The sequence below is a fragment of the Sander lucioperca genome, chromosome 17 (assembly GCF_008315115.2).
Source record: "Sander lucioperca isolate FBNREF2018 chromosome 17, SLUC_FBN_1.2, whole genome shotgun sequence".
NCBI lineage: Eukaryota > Metazoa > Chordata > Actinopteri > Perciformes > Percidae > Sander > Sander lucioperca.
Window position 1 is genome coordinate 31539215 of NC_050189.1, and position 19109 is coordinate 31558323.

Here is a 19109-nt window from a genome sequence, read left to right on the forward strand (position 1 = left end):
TTCAAAAAGAAACTAAGAGAAGCTGTTATCAGCAAGGAGTTTAGGTTTAAAACCTGTTTGATCCTGTAATTCATTTCTATTGTCTTTTTTCTTTCTTTCTTTACTATATATTTTATTTCTTGTTACTGTTTCCTTTTGTTGTTTTTATAACATGAAAAACATGCTACTGTGCCTTTTGTTTTACAAAATCCAGGAGGTTTTCATTGTTCTAATATAACATGTATTTTGCTTTATAATATTTGTTTGTGTTTGTCTTGTGTTGGACCCCAGGAAGAATAGTCTTCACTACGGTGATGACTAATGGGGATCCTTAATAAACAATAAACAATAAACAGTGAGATAATAGAAAATATTAATTACACATTTAATAAATGCCTATATTATAGGCTAGTAAAACTGAATAAGTCATGTTAAATGTTTCATGTTATTTACAGTTTCAGTTACAGTATTTTGTTTTTTATCTTTGTCAATATCCCAAACTCTTTTGAGTCTGTCTGTATGTGTATCATATATATATATATATATATATATATATATATATATATATATATATATATGCAATTTTTTATTATATTTTCATAGAACATTATATTTAATGGTAAAAGAAGTTGTATTGTTGATTGTAATAGATTCAAAAGTCATATCTTTCTTTCTATAATTAATAGTGTAGTATAGTACAATATAGTGTATTGTAGTACAGTGTAGTGTAGTGTAATATAGTGTACAGTACACAGTATACAGTACAGTACACATAATAGAACAGTGTAGTATAATATAGTGTAGTGTGTTGTATAATCCATCAAACTAATCAGACTGATGTCCTGTACATAACCATGTTCCACCTGCCTTTGTCTTTACTGTTAGGTTAAAAGAAACGCCTGGGGTACAACCAAGTACATGGAGCTGTACATAGTGGCTGACAACACACTGGTAAGCTAACAGTAACCCTCCATTCTACAGCAGAATATTTCTGTGCACATCAATGTTAGCGCCGTGTTTGACATCAGACAGCCATCAAATGGAAACAGGTTTCACGTCTTAAACAATTATCTCATTCCAGCTAATGGAGCTCTTTCATGAGAGCTGAGGTGGAAGTATTTGTCTCATTCTAAAGGTGGAAGGGCTTTTAAATAGACACTAAGCTGGAGTGATGATATGCTATATCTTCATAAAAGTCTGTTAGGATTTGTCTTCTACATTAATACCATGGTAACAACATGGTGACCAATAAGAATCTGGTCCTCTCCTTCTGTAATTGGTATAATTATGCTGATGGACCGGGGTAGAAGTGGTAAAGCATGACCGGTTGGGTTGTAGTTATGTTTTCATGGGTCATTAGTCTCTGCAGGAAGCTTAAGAAATACTTTTTTTAGCATTTTATTTATTTTTCTGACCGCTGACCTCATTCATGCCACTAATACTCCCCCATTTTCCCTGTCCTGCAGTTTAAACGGCAGAATAAGGACTATGGAAAGACCAAGGCGAGGATAATGGAAATTGCCAATTATGTGGATAAGGTAAGGCTGATGGGTTCTCGTGCTGCAGACTGCATTTCTCCAGAAAACAAACAGCTCCATTCACCAAACTAATAGATATTATTGTACAGTCGGCGCATATCTCCATGTCATCTATTATTGATCAACTTTGAAGTTTGTTGATGTTCCAAATAAATAATCAGTGATTGAAAAGTGATCACAAATATCTACTGTTGTATGAAGCCTCATCAGGATTTAATCAATAGCGTCCTTCCACAGCCCCGAAGGAAGATTGGGAAAAAATTGCCTTGTGTGACCAGACTGTGTTATGGGAGCTTATGACAAGATTGTGGACAAAGCTGTGTGTGCAGGTACATATTTGTTGTTTTTTTGTTGTGTGTTTAGTTTTATAGGGCTCTGAACATTCGCGTGCCTCTGATTGGTCTGGAGGTTTGGACCGACAGGGATCAATGTATCGTCACTGAGGAGCCAAACGCCACCCTCTGGTCCTTCCTCCAGTGGAGACAGAAGCTGAAATCCCGCAAGAAACATGACAACGCACAGCTGTTGACGTAAGCAATGGACACACACACACACACACACACACACACACACACACACACACACACACACACACACACAGTTGCACCTAAGCTACAGCTGCCATGTAGAAAAAGCAGTACATCAGCAACACAGCAGCTGGTGAGTTCTGCTCACTCAGAAGCATTTCTGCAGTGCTCTCAGCCCTTAACACAATCAATGTGGTTACACAGAAAATAGACTTGAAGCCCAAGATTGTGTTAATGCGCGTTTGCTAACAAGTTCGCTATGTCAACTTAAAAGGTTAAAATCAGGTATTGCAGGTTTAAGGTCTAAGAAACATATTCATTGTATTTCCCGCTTCATAAAACATTTAAAAATCTGATTTTTTAGAACATTGTGAAACCTGAATTAGTTTACATCCATGTTTACTAGCTAGCTGTCTTCTTCACTACTTTTTGTTGCTGCATTGCTGCATTTAATGGCATGTTACAGCCAGGGGTTAAAGTGGGCCAGAACGATCCAGAACGCCGTTGAAAAAAATGGAATGCTTGTCAGCAACCAGCGTTGTGTGCTCTCATTAATTTGGCATGCAGTTACCACACCAGTCATAATTATGTTTTGATAAAAACTCCTGGCAATTGCTCCTGGTGTTCTTCACCAGTGTTTTTGAAGAAGGAAAAAATGAGAGTAACAAGTGAACTAGCTTTAAGATTGAGTTTTCTTTATGTGCTGTGTAGTGGATAGAGAATTTAACATAATAGGAAACTTTGAAGTGTTAAATTTGAGAATGGAATTTGGTGTAGTGTTAGGTAACATAAAAACACAAGGCTGTCTCTACAGCCAATGTTTGTTCGTTCTGGGCTACTGTAGAAACATGATGGTGCAACATGGCGGACTCTGTGGAAGAGGACCGGCTCCCTATGAAGGGCTCATAAGTAAAACATCTTTTTTGTTAGTTTCAGGTCATTATACAATAATGAAAACATAGTTATGAATATTATATTCTATGTCTGCCAATTGATCCCATTTAATCCTACATACTGCTTCTCTAAGTAGAAACTCGCCATGAACTTCAAGTTTTCTACAAATTGTTCTTTAAAGGAGAACTCCAGGCAATTTTACGTTAATCTTGATCGCTATAAGTATGTGAGTACTGTCGATAGCAAAAAAAACGAGCCAAATCGGTGCTAGCTAACTGGAGCTGCTGCAGCTAATGCCGAGAGCTCCCACTTAGCCGAAACGGCAGTTTTGGGGGCATATCATAAAGAGTGCCTTTGTGCCTCTTAACAGACACAAAATGCAATTAAAATGTCTGTGCAACATGAACAGGGCCCTTACATGACAACAAGATGCGTTTTCAACTGCCGTCTGGGATGAGCGAGTGTGTTCAGCCAGGCTTTGGTAATAATCATCAAGCAGCAGTTCCCTGTGTATTTGTAGCATATATATCCATTTTGTATGCGATCCATCTGGCGTTGGTGAATAGTAGTCTCTGCAGTGGCGAACTGTGTGTTAGTTGCCTTAGCCAGGCTAGCAGGGCCGACCGGCATCCTTCTAAGTCCTCCCCGCCTTCCTCACCTGCCGTGGCCGACAACAATCCACGGGCGCCCGCTGGTCTGGTGGATGTCCTCCAGAGGACAGTTCATGCTTTCGCGGCGAAATTTTTGCGGCGAAAAAAGTTTATTTCCCCCTCAAAAATAGGTAATTGAGCACTGTAGTGGTTATGATCATATCAGTGACTATGTAACTACATGGAAACGGGACAAATGATGCCTGGTTCTTGTAAAGTAACAGCGTTACAGAAGGCTGGCTCTACAGCCAGCCTTCTGTAACGCTCTTGCGCTGAAGTCCCGTGGGATTTCAGTTGTAGCAGGAAAAGGTCAACAGCAGTGTGCAGATCGGAGCGTGGTGTGAGAAGAGTGAAGAGCGGAGGTGTTCACAAGGGAAGAAGCTTGTAGTAACCTATGGAGCTTGAGCTAGCCTTCAGTAACGCTATTACTGTACAAGAACTACATGGAAACGGGACAAATGATGCCTGCATAATTTGTCCCGTTTCCATGTAGTTACATAGTCACTGATATGATCATAACCACTACAGTGCTCAATTACCTATTTTTGAGGGGGAAATAAACTTTTTTCGCCGCAAAAATTTCGCTACGAAAGCATGAACTGTCCTCTGGAGGACATCCACCAGACCAGCGGGCGCCCGTGGATTGTTGTCGGCCGCGGCAGGTGAGGAAGGCGGGGAGGACTTAGAAGGATGCCGGTCGGCCCTGCTAGCCTGGCTAAAGCAACTAACACACAGATGACTAACACGCAGTTCGCCACTGCAGAGACTACTATTCACCAGCGCCAGATGGATCGCACACAAAATGGATATATATGCTACAAATACACAGGGAACTGCTGCTTGATGATTATTACCAAAGCCTGGCTGAACACACTCACTCATCTCAGACGGCAGCTAGCAGCTAACAGGGTAGGTGAATTTAAACAATGGGTTCATGTAAGGGCCCTGTTCATGTTGCACAGACATTTTAATTGCATTTTGTGTCTGTTAAGAGGCACAAAGGCACTCTTTATGATATGCCCCCAAAACTGCCGTTTTAGCTAAGTGGGAGCTCTCGGCATTAGCTGCAGCAGCTCCAGTTAGCTAGCACCGATTCGACTCGTTTTTTTTGCTATCGACAGTACTCACATACTTATAGCGATCAAGATTAACGTAGAAATTGCCCGGAGTTCTCCTCTCCACTTCAAGTCTATTATCTTCTGGCTCAACTTAACTATTTGGCCAATGACAAGGTGTGTGTAATCCTGACTTATACTTAAATGAGTCACAGAGTGTGATCTTTGAAAAAAAGGCTTGATGTATGATTGATTTTTTTAAACAATGTTTTTATTAATTTTCATTGCAATAAAAAATTTTAACAACCCCCTCATCCCAACCCACAACAAAAAATTCTCTCTCAACCTTTGCCGTACTACAACAATCAAAAAACAAAATGCTAATTATATGGCAGTATCACAGTAGCAGCTCCCCTGTCTTCTTCTTTTACAAACAGGTCAAATGGTTTCCAGATTTTCTAATACACCCCCAATTTGCCTCTCAATATATATGTCAGTCTCTCCATGGACATACATTGTGCCATATTCTTGATCCAATCTCCCCAGAAAGGACTAAAGCTCTCATCTGGAAGAAAATGGAGGCGCCTCCATTTTCTTCCAGATGAGAGCTTTAGTCCTTTTTGCCTCTAGTATAGCAAAATCAATACATTTATATTCTTGAGGTTTCAGATTCAGATTAATTTGTTGGATACAGGTGCAGCAAAATCATCTTAGGGTCAAGTGGAATGTTCACAGACAAGATGAATATAGTTCAGTCAGGACCACTTTGTCAAATAGGTTCATTCATCTGCCATTTGTATTTGGCGGTATGGCTCTGTTCTGGGGCCTCCCCATACTTCCACGTGCATACATGGAAAGGAGAGCACACCTCCCTGCCCTTCCATGTGCATACATGGAAAGCCTTAAGCGGGGAGAGCAGCAGTGCAGGATCCTCCTATGGTACAGAACAGAGCAGCATTAATGACAACAGACATGACATTGATTAAGTGAGACAACATGAATATACGCATATTTAAAAGGAGGAGCTGGGGTGGAGGTGGGTTGCAAGCGCTAGCAGAGATGCAGCGAGGTAGGCTGGGAAAAGCAGTTAAATAGAGCGCTCTGATTTGGAAATCCAATCATATGCTCAGGAGGGAATTAGCTGAGCCATCAGCTGGTGTGCTGGCTTAGGAACTGTCAGCTATGAGCTGAGATAATAGCCAAGCTTGACTCCATGACTCCAGAACTTACGCTATGCTTAATTTTTATTGATCACCTCCCTCCAGAATCTTTTAATTTTGTCAAACTCCCAGACACAGTGCATACATGTTCCTTTAGCCTCATTGCATTTAAAACAAAGGTCAGGTATATTACTGTTGTATTTTTACAATTTAACAGGAGTTAATTATATTGGAGTAGCTTTAAATTAGGGTTTGCTGTTTCTTTCTGAGATGCGTCACAAGTTTTCTTCCAGTTTTTATAGATAGATAGATATTTAAAAAAAAAAAAAAATGTTTCCTTGGAATCTTATACATTAAAGAAATTTCTTCAAAGGTCATTAGGATCCCTTTTTTAAAGGTCCAGTGTTTAGTGGCTCATTATCAAAATCTGTGTTGCCCGTTCACAAACTTGTCCTTTTTCATGAATATTCACCTCCACCATCAATTCCAAGTATTCCTATTGTCTTGAAATTTACATTTGCATTTGCATGAACTGGGGTAGACGCTCCATATTCATGCGGCATCTTGAAATACGTTAGCCAGTAAGTGACATACAGGACATACTGCTCCGCCTTTTGCGTTTTCGCTGTCACATGATAAACTCACAGGTGCTGCAAATGCTGCTAATGGGTATCATAGCTTCCCGGCCACGGCAAGTTTTCTTCGCCCAGAAAAAGAAAAAGGATATTAAAAAGAGCAAAAGACCGGCTTTTTGAAGCATGAAGGCTAAGGTAGCTGTAATACGTACTTTGAACTGCGTGGTGCGAGAGAGTTGATTGTGATATATGATCTCAACGCTAGATGGGAGAAATTCCTACACATTGGACCTTTAAAGAGGTCACGTACTTTGCTTATTCCTTACTTTGCCCTAATCTGAAATCCTACATCCAGCTTGCCTGGTTTAAATTAACATTGCCCCACACCGAGCTGAATTGTGACAGAAAGTCCAATATGTTAATATATTCTTTTACCTCATACCATACATTAACCATATTAAGAACTATAGCATTAACAGTATGTGTTCTTAATTACTTTAGTTTGGCTGAATACAGGTACTAATGCAATGGTACCTTAAAGGAGCCTTACTCTATGTCCATCCAAGACAGAGCATCTCCAGAAGAAAAATAAAACATTTTAGTTCTCAAATGATTGATATATTTATCGATGTCAAAGACAGAAAAAAGAAGTTAGTTTAAAGAAGTTATCTTGGTAACTCGGTATGCTGTAGATGGTGACTTACATTATGGAGAGCCAATGAGAAACTCCAAAATTTACTGTAAAAACAAATGGTCGCATCTAAACAGCGCAGCGGTCTACAGAACACGGTTGATAAAATCACCTGAAAGAAATAAACACCTGTGTGTATTAATTGATCAATTCTCCACTAACCGTGGAGTATAACGAGTTACATTTACTCCGTTACTCGCTAATTTATCCAAGGAAGGGTTAAAATCAAAGGCAGCATATATTAAATAGCTGTTTCCTCTACCGTCCAGTCAGAATTGGAGAAGTCTCTCAAATGAGAGACCAAGTGTTTTCGGAACACCTTTAACCAAGTCCAGTTGCCCTTGATTTTTAACCCTTCCTTGGCTAACTATGACCTGGATGACTGACAACCTCCACAGACACTCACTACTTTAGTCATGTTTTCTCATGTCATTTTGGTGACTATGTTTTACTTCTACCTAAATAACAGTTTTTACAAAGTAACAGTACTTCCTCAAGGACAGTTTTCGCTACTCTACCCACCTTTGACTTAATATTATTCTCTTTTTCCGTGAAAGTTGCTGCTTTAGTTTTTGTTTGGTGAGAGAACCTGCATACTTTCTGCCCTTCTGATGTTTCTACACTGATTAGTGCATGGTTTCATAATCATCACGGTACCTCAGCTAATAGGAAAGATTATTAACTCCACATGCACCTCCTATCCCCCGATGAGCCTCTGTGTGGCCCTAATGACAGAAACCCTCCCAGCTTTGAGTCAGGTAATTACATATTTTGTTAGTGTGTAAATTCACAAATGATTAGTTAAACAGAGATTTTATTAAGCAAAAGATCTCGCTTCAGTCGGCTATAATTGGGCCGAACAACTCAGCATGCCGGCAGTAGCAGCATCGCAGTTTGACTGCCGGTGTACACACACACACACACACACACACACACACACACTTACATTCATTCCATTCATCCTTAAGCAGTAAAAGGTGGCCCCTTTTGCTCCATAATTAGTTGTGCTAATACCAAAGGGCCTATTTTGTTTTGATTCATCAGACAGGGCTTGATTTTGTTTATGGATGGTAAGTGACGACAGCCAGGAGACCACATGGGGGATTGAGGTTCTCCGCATACCCTCTCCCACATCTGAAAGGCTTGTCATGTCTGCCACTTTGCACTGCTGTTGCATCAGCAATAAATGTGCAACCACCGTGGAGTCTGTAAGTGAACAGGTTGAAGATTAAGGTTAAGTGATTTTTCGTTGTCTGTGTGTGTGTGTGTGTGTGTGTGTGTGTGTGTGTGTGTGTGTGTGTCTGTTTGTGTGTGTGGTTGTGTGGCTCCGATAGCGGTGTGATTTTCAAGGGGACAACTATCGGGATGGCACCGCTGGAGGGAATGTGCAGCCTGGAAAACTCTGGAGGCATCAACGTGGTACGTGGGAAGACATTTCTCTTTTTTTCTTCTTCGTTTTCTTTTCACTCATAAAAACTCCCTTTTCCCCTCAGTATTTTCTCCCAGCTTGAATTCATCTTCTATTGATTGTCTTTGCTTTGTGTGTGTAGGACATCCTCTAAAATATAGACTTTTGGTCATCACTTCTTCATGTTGCATGAGAGAGGTTAAAGCTGCACTCCCATTTTTGTATCATAATTATTTTATTTTATTTTTTTATAATAATATACAATATTATAGGTTTTTGGCCTCTTTCAGCTCAATGTTTTGGTTTACACAACATTGATAGCATTTGCATTGTTGTTATTACAAAGTGAGACTACATCACCTGATCAGATCCCACAGACAGCTTCTGTCGGCACGCGTGCTCAGCTGTTTACAGCTTTTCAACGTTCGCTGAGGTGCCCAGCTACCTGCTAGCATAACAGTTCGTCACTTTTTCCGGACTTTATTGCCACTTTTTCAAGCGATCCAGTTGTATAGCAGTCGATAGTAAAATATAAAGTCTTTCTAATGATCCAATCCCACTTCGGACACCAATTGTTGTGTACTTGACTGAAGGACATCAACACATATTCGTGATGTGGATAAAGAGATGCCACGACAATGACCATTCGGTTCAGAGTTTACTGAAGGAACTTCAGGATACAGCACTCACCAAACAACACAGGAATAATGATGAGCAATACAGGTAGCCTAAGTCTTTAGACGGTAATGTTATAGCTTGTAACTAGTTTGGGTTGTCAATCCGTTGTCCCTGGCACAGACGGAGGAGGTTCACTCAGACGTCCATACACTTCAGAATTCGGAAAACAACTGACAACTGCCTGGAAGGCCCAGGAACACATAAACGTTGCCCTGGAAACCTAACGGCAATAGGCTGAATTCTACCCATGCTACAGTATAAACTCTGCCGACAGTAGTCTCCGCCGCGGGAGGTAACGTTATACAATATACAGTAGTATCAAACACAAAACATTCAACAAGTACCGTGATCCAGTACTTTCACAACAATAAACAGGACACACACGAGGTCCAAAATCACATTCAATGTAGTAACAAGTTGCAGCAATAGCTGTTACTGACAATAACACACACCTATATTTCTCTGCCCAGAAACGTAAGCCTCCTTACTGTGTGTTCCCGCTCGTTTGGTCCCATAGATGCTCCACACTAAAACAAAACGGATCTGTATCACTCGTCAGTGATAGCGGAAAAGCTGGTCTCTCTTCAAAGGTAATGAAGAATGCAGCTCAGTCGACTTGAGAAGAAAAGCGATGTCCATGTTTTCCGATATCTTCTAGAGGAAGCATTGTTTTCTCTTCTGCAGAGATGAAGCACTGATTCAAAGTGTTACAAGAACACCAAAATAGTTAATTCATCCGGTAAATGAAATATGTAATTAAAGAACAAACGTTTGACTGTGCTTCCTAGCACGGATGCAATGGAGAGCAGTGGTTCATCTTCTGTAGCAACTTGAAGTTGCACTGAATGACAATGATAAGTGGGCGACTGGGACTTTTATTCCTTAGGTCACCTGGTCGGAGCCCCCTGTGGCATCCAGGGACCCTGGCCAATAGGAAATCAGTGTTCTTGCAGGTAACATGTAGGTGTGAACTACAAATTCGGTAGTTTTTATACCTCCAGCCATGTTTAAACTTACTTCTCATGGAAGTGTGACTTTTAGGCTGTAGAGTTTGCATGGAGGCACAAGGGCATTGTCCCTGCCTTACTGTTCAGTTGGTTCGGATCCAACAAACTGCACAACTAATATAGTTTATAACTTGTCTTTTGTAAGTCTGGCAATTCTGGCTGAAGCTGCTCAACTATTTTCCACAGTACTTATTAGTTGTTATTTAGTTGACTGATGGAATCCCTCTAAAACTTTCACTGCAAAAAAACTGCTGCTACAAAAGCAAAGCAAAATATTGTGTCATCTAGAGAAATTTGCAATTATTGGATAAAAAAATTCCCATTTGATTTGAGTGTATTTTTTGTTTCCCCCAGCTTTCAGACTTTATGCTAAGCTAGGCTAACCATGTCCTGAATACAGCTCTGTACTTAACATAAAGACATGAGACTGATATTGACAATGTTATCTCAATCTCTCAAAAGAAAGCATATTTCCCAAAATGTCAAACTATTCATTAAACCTTAACCTACCTTACCAATTCAAGAAAAATTGAAAGTATTAATGTGGCCGAGCAGTCCACTTGTTGTTTGTCAGCTCTTGCAGAAAAATAGAATAAGTAAGACAGATTAGTACCTTAGAGGTTTTTTCACATGCATATCTAATGCAGGTGCTGAACAAGCTTTATTTTGGATAATAACGATTTAATCATCCTCACAGATATGATTTTCTTGGATTGCCCTTTTTTGCTGTCTTTCGGTGGCATTTATTGTCATTATTGTTGACATTCTGTTTTTACTGCCAAACTTGTTTACAGGCTTCTCAATACAGTAGAGTTTTATTCCACCTGAGTTTGAAAGGCGTTGTTTTTACCTGGACAAAAAAATTCCATTTTATACTGTATTTTATACAGTATGCATAATTCAGAAGCAGAGCTAAGAGTGAATGACAGCTTTCAGCAGATCAAAGAGGAGCTAAATTCATCTGAATACTGTCACTGGTGTGTGTGTAGCTCTACTCTTGTGAGTTTGACTTTTTTACCTTTGGAATGATGACATTGTGGCTGTTTCTTACTTCTACAGGCTGTTTCTTACTTCTAGAGTTCAACTTTACAATACATGTACTGACCCATAGAAGTCTAAATGAGTCCTTTTTTTAATCAATGATAGCAGAGTAGCTCAAGGGATGGTATGTAGGTGAGATGCTCAAATTTTGACAAATAATAGCTGGGTTGCTGTGAAATTGTGTAGACATTTTTGATTCCCAGAGGATGAATCCTTTTAACTTTTCATTTAGCAAAATCATCAGGACAAAATTTAAATTTGTCCAAAAGTTTGGTTTATGACCAGATACCTGCAAAACTAATGACATCAGTCTCAGCTGTACTTTGTGTTTAGTGCTAATTAACTTAAATGTAGGGTGCATCATATTTACACTCAAATTAGCCGTGCATTTTATAGTGAACTATGTAGTGAATGACATTAACTGCTGAGAATTCCTACACCATTACAAAATGGCAAACACACTACTACTACTGCACTATTTCTGTGATAGGGAACGGTTTCAAACTCAGCTATGGACTGTGAAAAAAATATTTAAATAAAAACTAGGGCTGTTAGCGATGCGATTAAGGGCCGAGCATAACACGTACATTTTTTTTAATCGCATGCCGCCATTTATTAATTTATTTTACACTTCACTCGGCTTCGCGTCGTGCCTAACAACGCCCCTTAGCTGTTCTAAAATCACTAGAATCTAGCTAGGCTACTATTTTGACCCTTTGCCGCACCTTTACCATCAAGCTGCCATACTTCCTCGTAACACATCCTGCTGCTGCAGGCTGCAGGCATGATGGAGAAAGACAGCAGCAACACAATTCTGAATGGCACTTTTTATTTTTCAAAACTCCTGGATGGCTCAGTAGACAAGTCGAAAGCCATATGCACATTGTGTAAAGCCGAATTAAAATATCACAGAAGCATGTCAAGCTTGAGCTACCACCTACGAGCTAAGCATAGTAGTGCAGTTAATGTGACTCAGGTTGATGCTAACAGGCTCAGGCAAAGCACTATTTTGGAGAGTGCTACTTGCCGACCTGTGGATGAAACCAAATCCAAAAAAATTACTACAGCGCTTGCAAAATGGGTGGCAACTAACTGCAGACCTGTCAGCATCGTAGAAGACTCGGGTCTTAAAGATGTACTACGGTTGGCATGTTCTGAATTGTGCAATAATGACAGATTCACACATTTTTCTTTTGTTTACAGTAAATAAATAATAAACAAATACAAATCTTAAAGTCAAATTCATAAAGCAACTTTCTTTGCATTTATTTGATTCCCAATCAAGATACACGGGTAAGAATTGCTTTCCATTGTTATATGTACTAAAAAACAGTTCTGAAATGCAAAATAATAGAATTTTAATCATGTGATAAAACATGTGATTAATCGCGATTAACTATAGAAAGTCAGCGATTAATCGCGATTAAAGCCCATGTTGCAGGTTAACCACCACTGTTGATTAATGGGTACATAAAGCACTCAACATATGTATATCATTGTTAAAAATGTCACCAAATAGTGTTAAAGGCCAGTTTTTACCGTTTTAGTCGTTTAGTGGGTTTTTTAACGCAATTCGGTGATGACGTCACGTTGGGGAGACGTGCCTCAGTCTAGTACTATAACTATGGTGACTGACTGGGATGAGGAAGAGGTGGAAGAGGTGTTTTTACTGTCAGTGAATAGCACAGAGTGAAAGTCAATGTTTTCTTTATATCGAGTGACAGTGATCATGTCGTTAGTTCAGATACGTACTGGTAATCTAGCTAGATCTAGAAATAGAAGGCATGATCATGCTAGCTATGGGCTAACTTGCCAGTCAGTCCCACCTGTGAAATCCCCCGACGTTGTAAACACATTTTCGATTAGATATCTCACGTTTTGATGGACCCTACTAGCTCCAGTAACAACATATTTGCCTAGTGTTTATTTATTACTTGGATGGGGATGCTGTTCAGCTTTTCACAAGTTTAGACAGCTAGCTAAAGCTACGCCGACGTTTTGCTAACATTAGCGCAACAGCGTTAGCCTAGATGGCTAGGTAAATATTACGACTGCCTTCGTTGTTTCCTCTATCTGCGTCCACGTTGTCAACATAAGACATGTGGCGTTAGTGCTCCTTTTGTACCATAATTGTATTGAATGAAATGTTAAGCTTCACTCCTACGAGATGGGTGGGTTTTTGTTAGCTACGTTACACACAAAGTTAACTGCCTATAGTTAGCCTGTGCTAGCGGAATTAGCTAATGTTGTGTAGCCAGCCAGCAGCTTCGGCAGTAGTTCCGGCGAGCTAACCACGACAGCTAACACATCCACAAGCGTCTCTATTTCAAACATCACTGCAGATTGACTGCTTGTAGCAGGAGAGGTTGATTGTGGGCGACAATAACTGTCGTGGTTAGCTTACCGAAACTACTGCTGATTGCCGAAGTTGCTGGCTGGTTATGCAACGTTAGCTAATTCCGCTAGCATACAGGCTAACTATAGCCAGTTAGCTTTGTATGTAGCTAACAAAAACCCACCCATCTAGTAGGAGCAAAGCTTAACATTTCATTCAATAAAATGATGGTACAAAAGGAGCACTAACGCAACATGTCTTATGTTGACAACGTGGACGCAGATATAGGAAACTCTGAAGGCAGTCGTAATATTTACCTAGCTAGCAGTCTAGGATAACGCTGTTGCGCTAACGTTAGCAAACGTCGGTGTAGCTAGCTGTATAAACTTGTGAAAAGCCGAACAGCATCCCCGTCCAAGCTGTGTTTCACTTTCCCTCCAATATTATTATACACATAATAAAGCCACATGGACTCGGTCGAGACCAAAAGCCATATTTTGCAACACCAGTGGCACAGACGAGCCCATAGACAGTGAACAGAGACGGGGCTTTAGTCTGTCGTCTCCCCAACGTGACGTAATGCAATGCATTGTGGGGGAAAAGAGAATCATTGCAAACCGCTGTAAAATAGTACTACTTTTTCGTATTTTATTCCGTTTTGTGATATCCATTGTATTTGAGGTTGTTGGGTAACAGTTTAAATGTTTATTACCAACAAGCAAATTGCACAAATTCATTAGAAAATAAACCCTGCAACATGGGCTTTAAGAAAAAATTAATCGTTTGACAGCCCTAATAAAAACAATAAAATCTGGATGTTTGCGTTTATACAGCCATGCCTATCAGCCTTCACATGATGTTGTCAGTCACATAAATGAGACCTCCCTCTAATTCACCCACAGGACCATTCGGAGGTGTCCATCGGCGCTGCGGCCACCATGGCCCACGAGATCGGCCACAACTTCGGCATGAGTCACGACCATGACGGCTGCTGTGTGGAGGCTACCGCTGAGCAGGGAGGCTGTGTGATGGCTGCTGCCACCGGGTGAGCCTCAAGCACTGCATCAGGCTTCAGCACAAACTTGCAAACACTGAGCTGTTGTTGCTAACAGCTTGACATACGAGTAACACTTTCAACAGCTGAAGATAAAAAACAAATTGCATATTAATGTGGCTGCCTAGAGAACTCGTCACTTGAGATTTTTGATTTCTCCAAGATATAAAAACACAAACCTTTGTTCTACTTTATTGTGATCATCATAGATTTTTAATCACCAGTTTTCATATGATCATTTAATTTGATATGAATGAAAGAAAACATGTCCCTGTAGTGAAAGCCTTTGCATGTTGTCCTACAATACACACACACAAACACAAGGAGCTACTGATGCATCTCTGCAAAGCAAGGACAGAACAGATTAATCTGTAATGTAATATATTTTTGCAAATTTATCTCCTCAAAAATGTATTAAAAATGTCCCTTTCCAGGCATCCATTCCCACGCGTCTTCAGTCGCTGCAGCAAACGGGACCTGGACAGCTACTTCCAGAAGGGAGGGGGCATGTGTCTCTTTAACATGCCCAACATGAAAGACCTGGTGGGGGGCAAAAAGTGCGGAAACGGCTTTGTGGAGGATGGAGAAGAGTGTGATTGTGGAGAACCTGATGTAAGCACTTTTATTCATTGATAAATGTCTGAACTACCCCCAATATCTAGTGATACATTATTTTTAAAGGACCACACTGATGTTTTGCCTATTATCCTTTATACTGTGGTGTTTAAGATCTTTAAATGTTTTTTTGTACACTTCCACAATGTTTGACTTTTATTGGTTTCCATATGGTATGATGGAATTGTGATTGCATTACCACACAGTGTAACAGAACTATTACAACAAAAACAGACCTTATCTTTTCTGTGATGTTTACCTATATCAAGTAAGTTTGAAGTGTTAATCAACTCGTTTTTATACTGTACTAAACTGAATATAAAACAATGGCTGTCCATTCAAAATGATCTCACCACAAGGTCCACTCCGTAGCTGTTTAGGAGGTTTTAATCATATCATCATATATCATATATCACACAATTTCCTACAGATGAAGCTGGAAAGTCGTAAAGGAATGTAGATGTTCAAAGTTCTCCTTTCCAGAACCATATGTTTTTTACATTCCTGTTTTTTTAACAAACAAGATTCAACCATAGACTGTATATAAAAATGGAAAGTCAAGCCAATATATCTCAGATATGGGCTCTGCCATTTTGTAATTTTGGAGCTAGAGTCTGTGCAGTAGTGATCGGGCAGTGGAGTAAAGGTATTGAAGTCCCGCCCATACACCAGCCTGACCAATCGCGAGTCAATCACAGAACATGTCATCATCCCACACATCTTGAGGTTTCACCCTGTTTTTATAGAATCAAATAACTAATAAAACCCTAACTTATCTGAAAAATAAACACTTGAACATTGAGCGTGATAAGAACTACTAAAAATAACAACAAAAAAAAAACATTTTTTAGGTCTTTATTTTCGACGGGACAGCTTAGACTTGAAAGAGAGGGGGAATGACATGCCGCTGCGTCGAGGACTAAGACTCAAGATTCAAGGTTCAAAATTCTTTATTATTCCCACAATGGGGAAATTCACACTGTTGAAGCATTTAAAGGTGTTGCGAGGTGTATTTTTGAACATAGGACAGAGGCTAGCTGTTTTCCCTAGAAAGCAAATTAACTATTCCTTTTGTTACCCTATTGAGAATGAGCTGTTGCCATTGGCTGATCTATTTTACTCACATCAGCTCTAAAATGTAAATAAGTACATTAGAGTGAAAGTTTTTCTTGGTCTTGGCAATAGAAGCTTGATAAAATAACTTCAACTAAAGGTCCAGTTAGTGGCAGTTTTCAAATTCCATTTGCTGATGACGAAAAGCTAGCAAGTGGACCTTAAGTTAAGATTATTTTGTTAAAAGTATAGGCAAAAAAATTGGCTAAGGTAAAGTTTCCTCAGTAACATTATACTCTTGTTATTAAGAGTATATTATACTGTTTACATCACCCAATGCATGATGGGAACCGTAGAGCCAAAACCCGGACCATGTTTATCCCAAATAGAAGGAAGATAAAGAAAAAAATGGGTTTTAAAGTGCATTAAATAATAGTTGTCTTATATAATATACAGTATGTGTGTATTTGTATTTATGGTATTTGTTAATCTTCACATCACTAGTAGAAAAGGCAGCTGTTTTTACTCCTTTACCTCAGGTTTTACTTTGCATAGAGCAGCGTTGTTGCAGCCTCGTCAGTTATGCGCTCTACATTGCCTTTGTGCAACACAGCCGAAAGATTTTTGAAAGTCTCCTCAAATCGGGATAAAGTGTTTGCGCTCAATAAACCCAGAGGTTAAGTAAACCTACTTTGGTTGAAGCAACAGAGCAAATTAAAAACAGAGGAAACAAATTGGTAGCTGACAACAGCAGCACCGCTGACGGGGCTGTTTGTTATGACTCCCACTCAGAGCGCAGCTGACAGTCGAGCTCAGGCTGCTGACAAGCCACCTGTTCTTAGCATTGCAAATGAGACAAGCTACAGAATGCTGCTTAATGGTCTCACCTTTCGATTTCCAAGTGTATGATACGCATGACATACATATGGGTGTGGAATTCCAGATTGTAAACTAAAAGCAATCCTCTTTCTGTTTTGTTTGTCTAAGACAGGATGTCAGAATCCTTTTACAACCAAATATTTTACAACCACCAGTAAAGTTTAACAGCAGTGTTGTACAGAGAGTAGATTTGTGAAAAGTCATAGAGAGACATTTTACTTTTACAATTCAAACAACAATAAATTCAGTCTTATTGTTCTGATGAACATCACATTACAAAAAGTCAGTGTTTTTTCTTCTTCTTGTATTCACCCATAATCCCCTCTCTGTTCCCTCCAGCTGATATACTTGGCTTTATTTTCTCTTGCTTGAGTCAAATCCACCATTTGTTTTTAGCCTGGCAACAGAAGATATTGGGCCTCATTCACCAACCGTTCTTACGAAGAAATGTGTTCTTAAACCCCACTTACGCACTTTTTACGAAGATTCTGACATTCACTAATGTTTTCTTATCTTGGATTTGTTCTTAGCTAAGAACAAAATCTACGAACACTCAAGAGCACTCTTCCGCACATTTGAGTGATGACAATTTGCTCCAAATAATTGGTTACTGCATTTTATTTAATTCTACAGTTGTTTACAATGATAGTATTGTACTGTAATGTATTTCTGATCATTTGTTGAAAAGAAAAATCATAGTATGCAAAGAAACACTGACACTGACACTGATTTACATAAGCAATTAAACTGATTAAATCCTGCGTTACTTGGTGATTGATCGCACTATTTATAGGGCTAAAATGGAGTCTTTTTTACTTCGTTACATTTTGCAGCAATTATCTATACTTTCTACTCCACTACATTTCTACAACGTTCCGTTACATTTTCTGATCAGTTTTTCCTCCTGCCAAAACATCTTCCTGACCGTCACATGTTTGTCTCACCAGTAAAGTTTGGTTGCCATAGATATATGGGGCACCGTCGATCCTTCATCGGCTTCCAAGCCGGCTCCAGTGCTCCAGAGCGCCGCTGACCCTCGGTAATACAGCCTCCGGTAAAAGTGAAAATGAAAATGTTTGTTTTTTATTATTCACGTTTTTAAATCATAGTTGCCTCTCCACAGCGTCGTTTACTCCTCCGCCAGGCAGCGTAAGATGCGTTCATATCTTATTTATTTGGCTGGACCTCTTCACATCTCCTCCCCTTTGTCGCTGCTTCACACACTTTATTTGCTTACTTGCATGGTTAAAGAAAATAAAACATCCATGAATAAAACCAACCGCATTCCGATTCTAACAACATATTTCCGTTTTATGCTGGTTAGGATAGGAACTTCTTTTAAAAGCCAGCTGGCCTTGTTTGTGGTAGTGGACATCTTCTACTTTGACTAAAGTAAATATGTCTCTGGTTATTTGTACTTTTACTAAAGTAAATATGTCTCTGGTTATTTGTACTTTTACTTAAGTAAATATGTCTCTGGTTATTTGTACTTTTACTTAAGTACTGAGATTCAGTACTTCCTTCAGTCATCTGCGACTCTGACAATTATCTCTTGAATGCAGTCTCCCGCTTCCTAGGAGGTGCACAGGAAATGTCATGTCCTTATATGGGAATTTGCGGGGCGTTTTCTTATACTAATTAGGAACAACTGGCACGCGCTTTCAATTACAAAGACGTGGGATTCATCAATCCTAAGAACACAGGTGCGAACAATTCAGCTGTTTAAGAACACGTCATGAATCTGACGTAGACTTTTCTTAGGGACTTTCTTAAGAACATATTTAAGAGAAAACTTAGGAAGATATTGGTGAATGAGGCCCATTGTCTTTTTGTATGTGACATAACACTAAAGCAGCCACAAAATCACGTCTCTGGATTCAAAAAAATATATATTCTTGCCAACATCTGTTCAAATTGTAACTTGTCAGTCACAGTTGTCATTGTCGGGAACTGCTACCTAGAAGTGTCTT

The 19109-nt window shown here is 39.5% G+C and overlaps 1 protein-coding gene across 1 annotated transcript in view; it reads left to right on the forward strand.

Annotated features, from left to right (window-relative positions):
- adam19a (ADAM metallopeptidase domain 19a) overlaps positions 1-19109 on the forward strand; it is a 349292-nt gene that overhangs the window by 272558 nt on the left and 57625 nt on the right. The window contains exons 7-12 of the mRNA XM_031289991.2: positions 865-930; positions 1446-1517; positions 1881-2047; positions 8404-8488; positions 14441-14583; positions 15027-15204. Of these exons, the coding sequence (XP_031145851.1) occupies positions 865-930; positions 1446-1517; positions 1881-2047; positions 8404-8488; positions 14441-14583; positions 15027-15204 (711 nt within the window). The remainder of the gene's footprint in view (positions 1-864; positions 931-1445; positions 1518-1880; positions 2048-8403; positions 8489-14440; positions 14584-15026; positions 15205-19109) is intronic.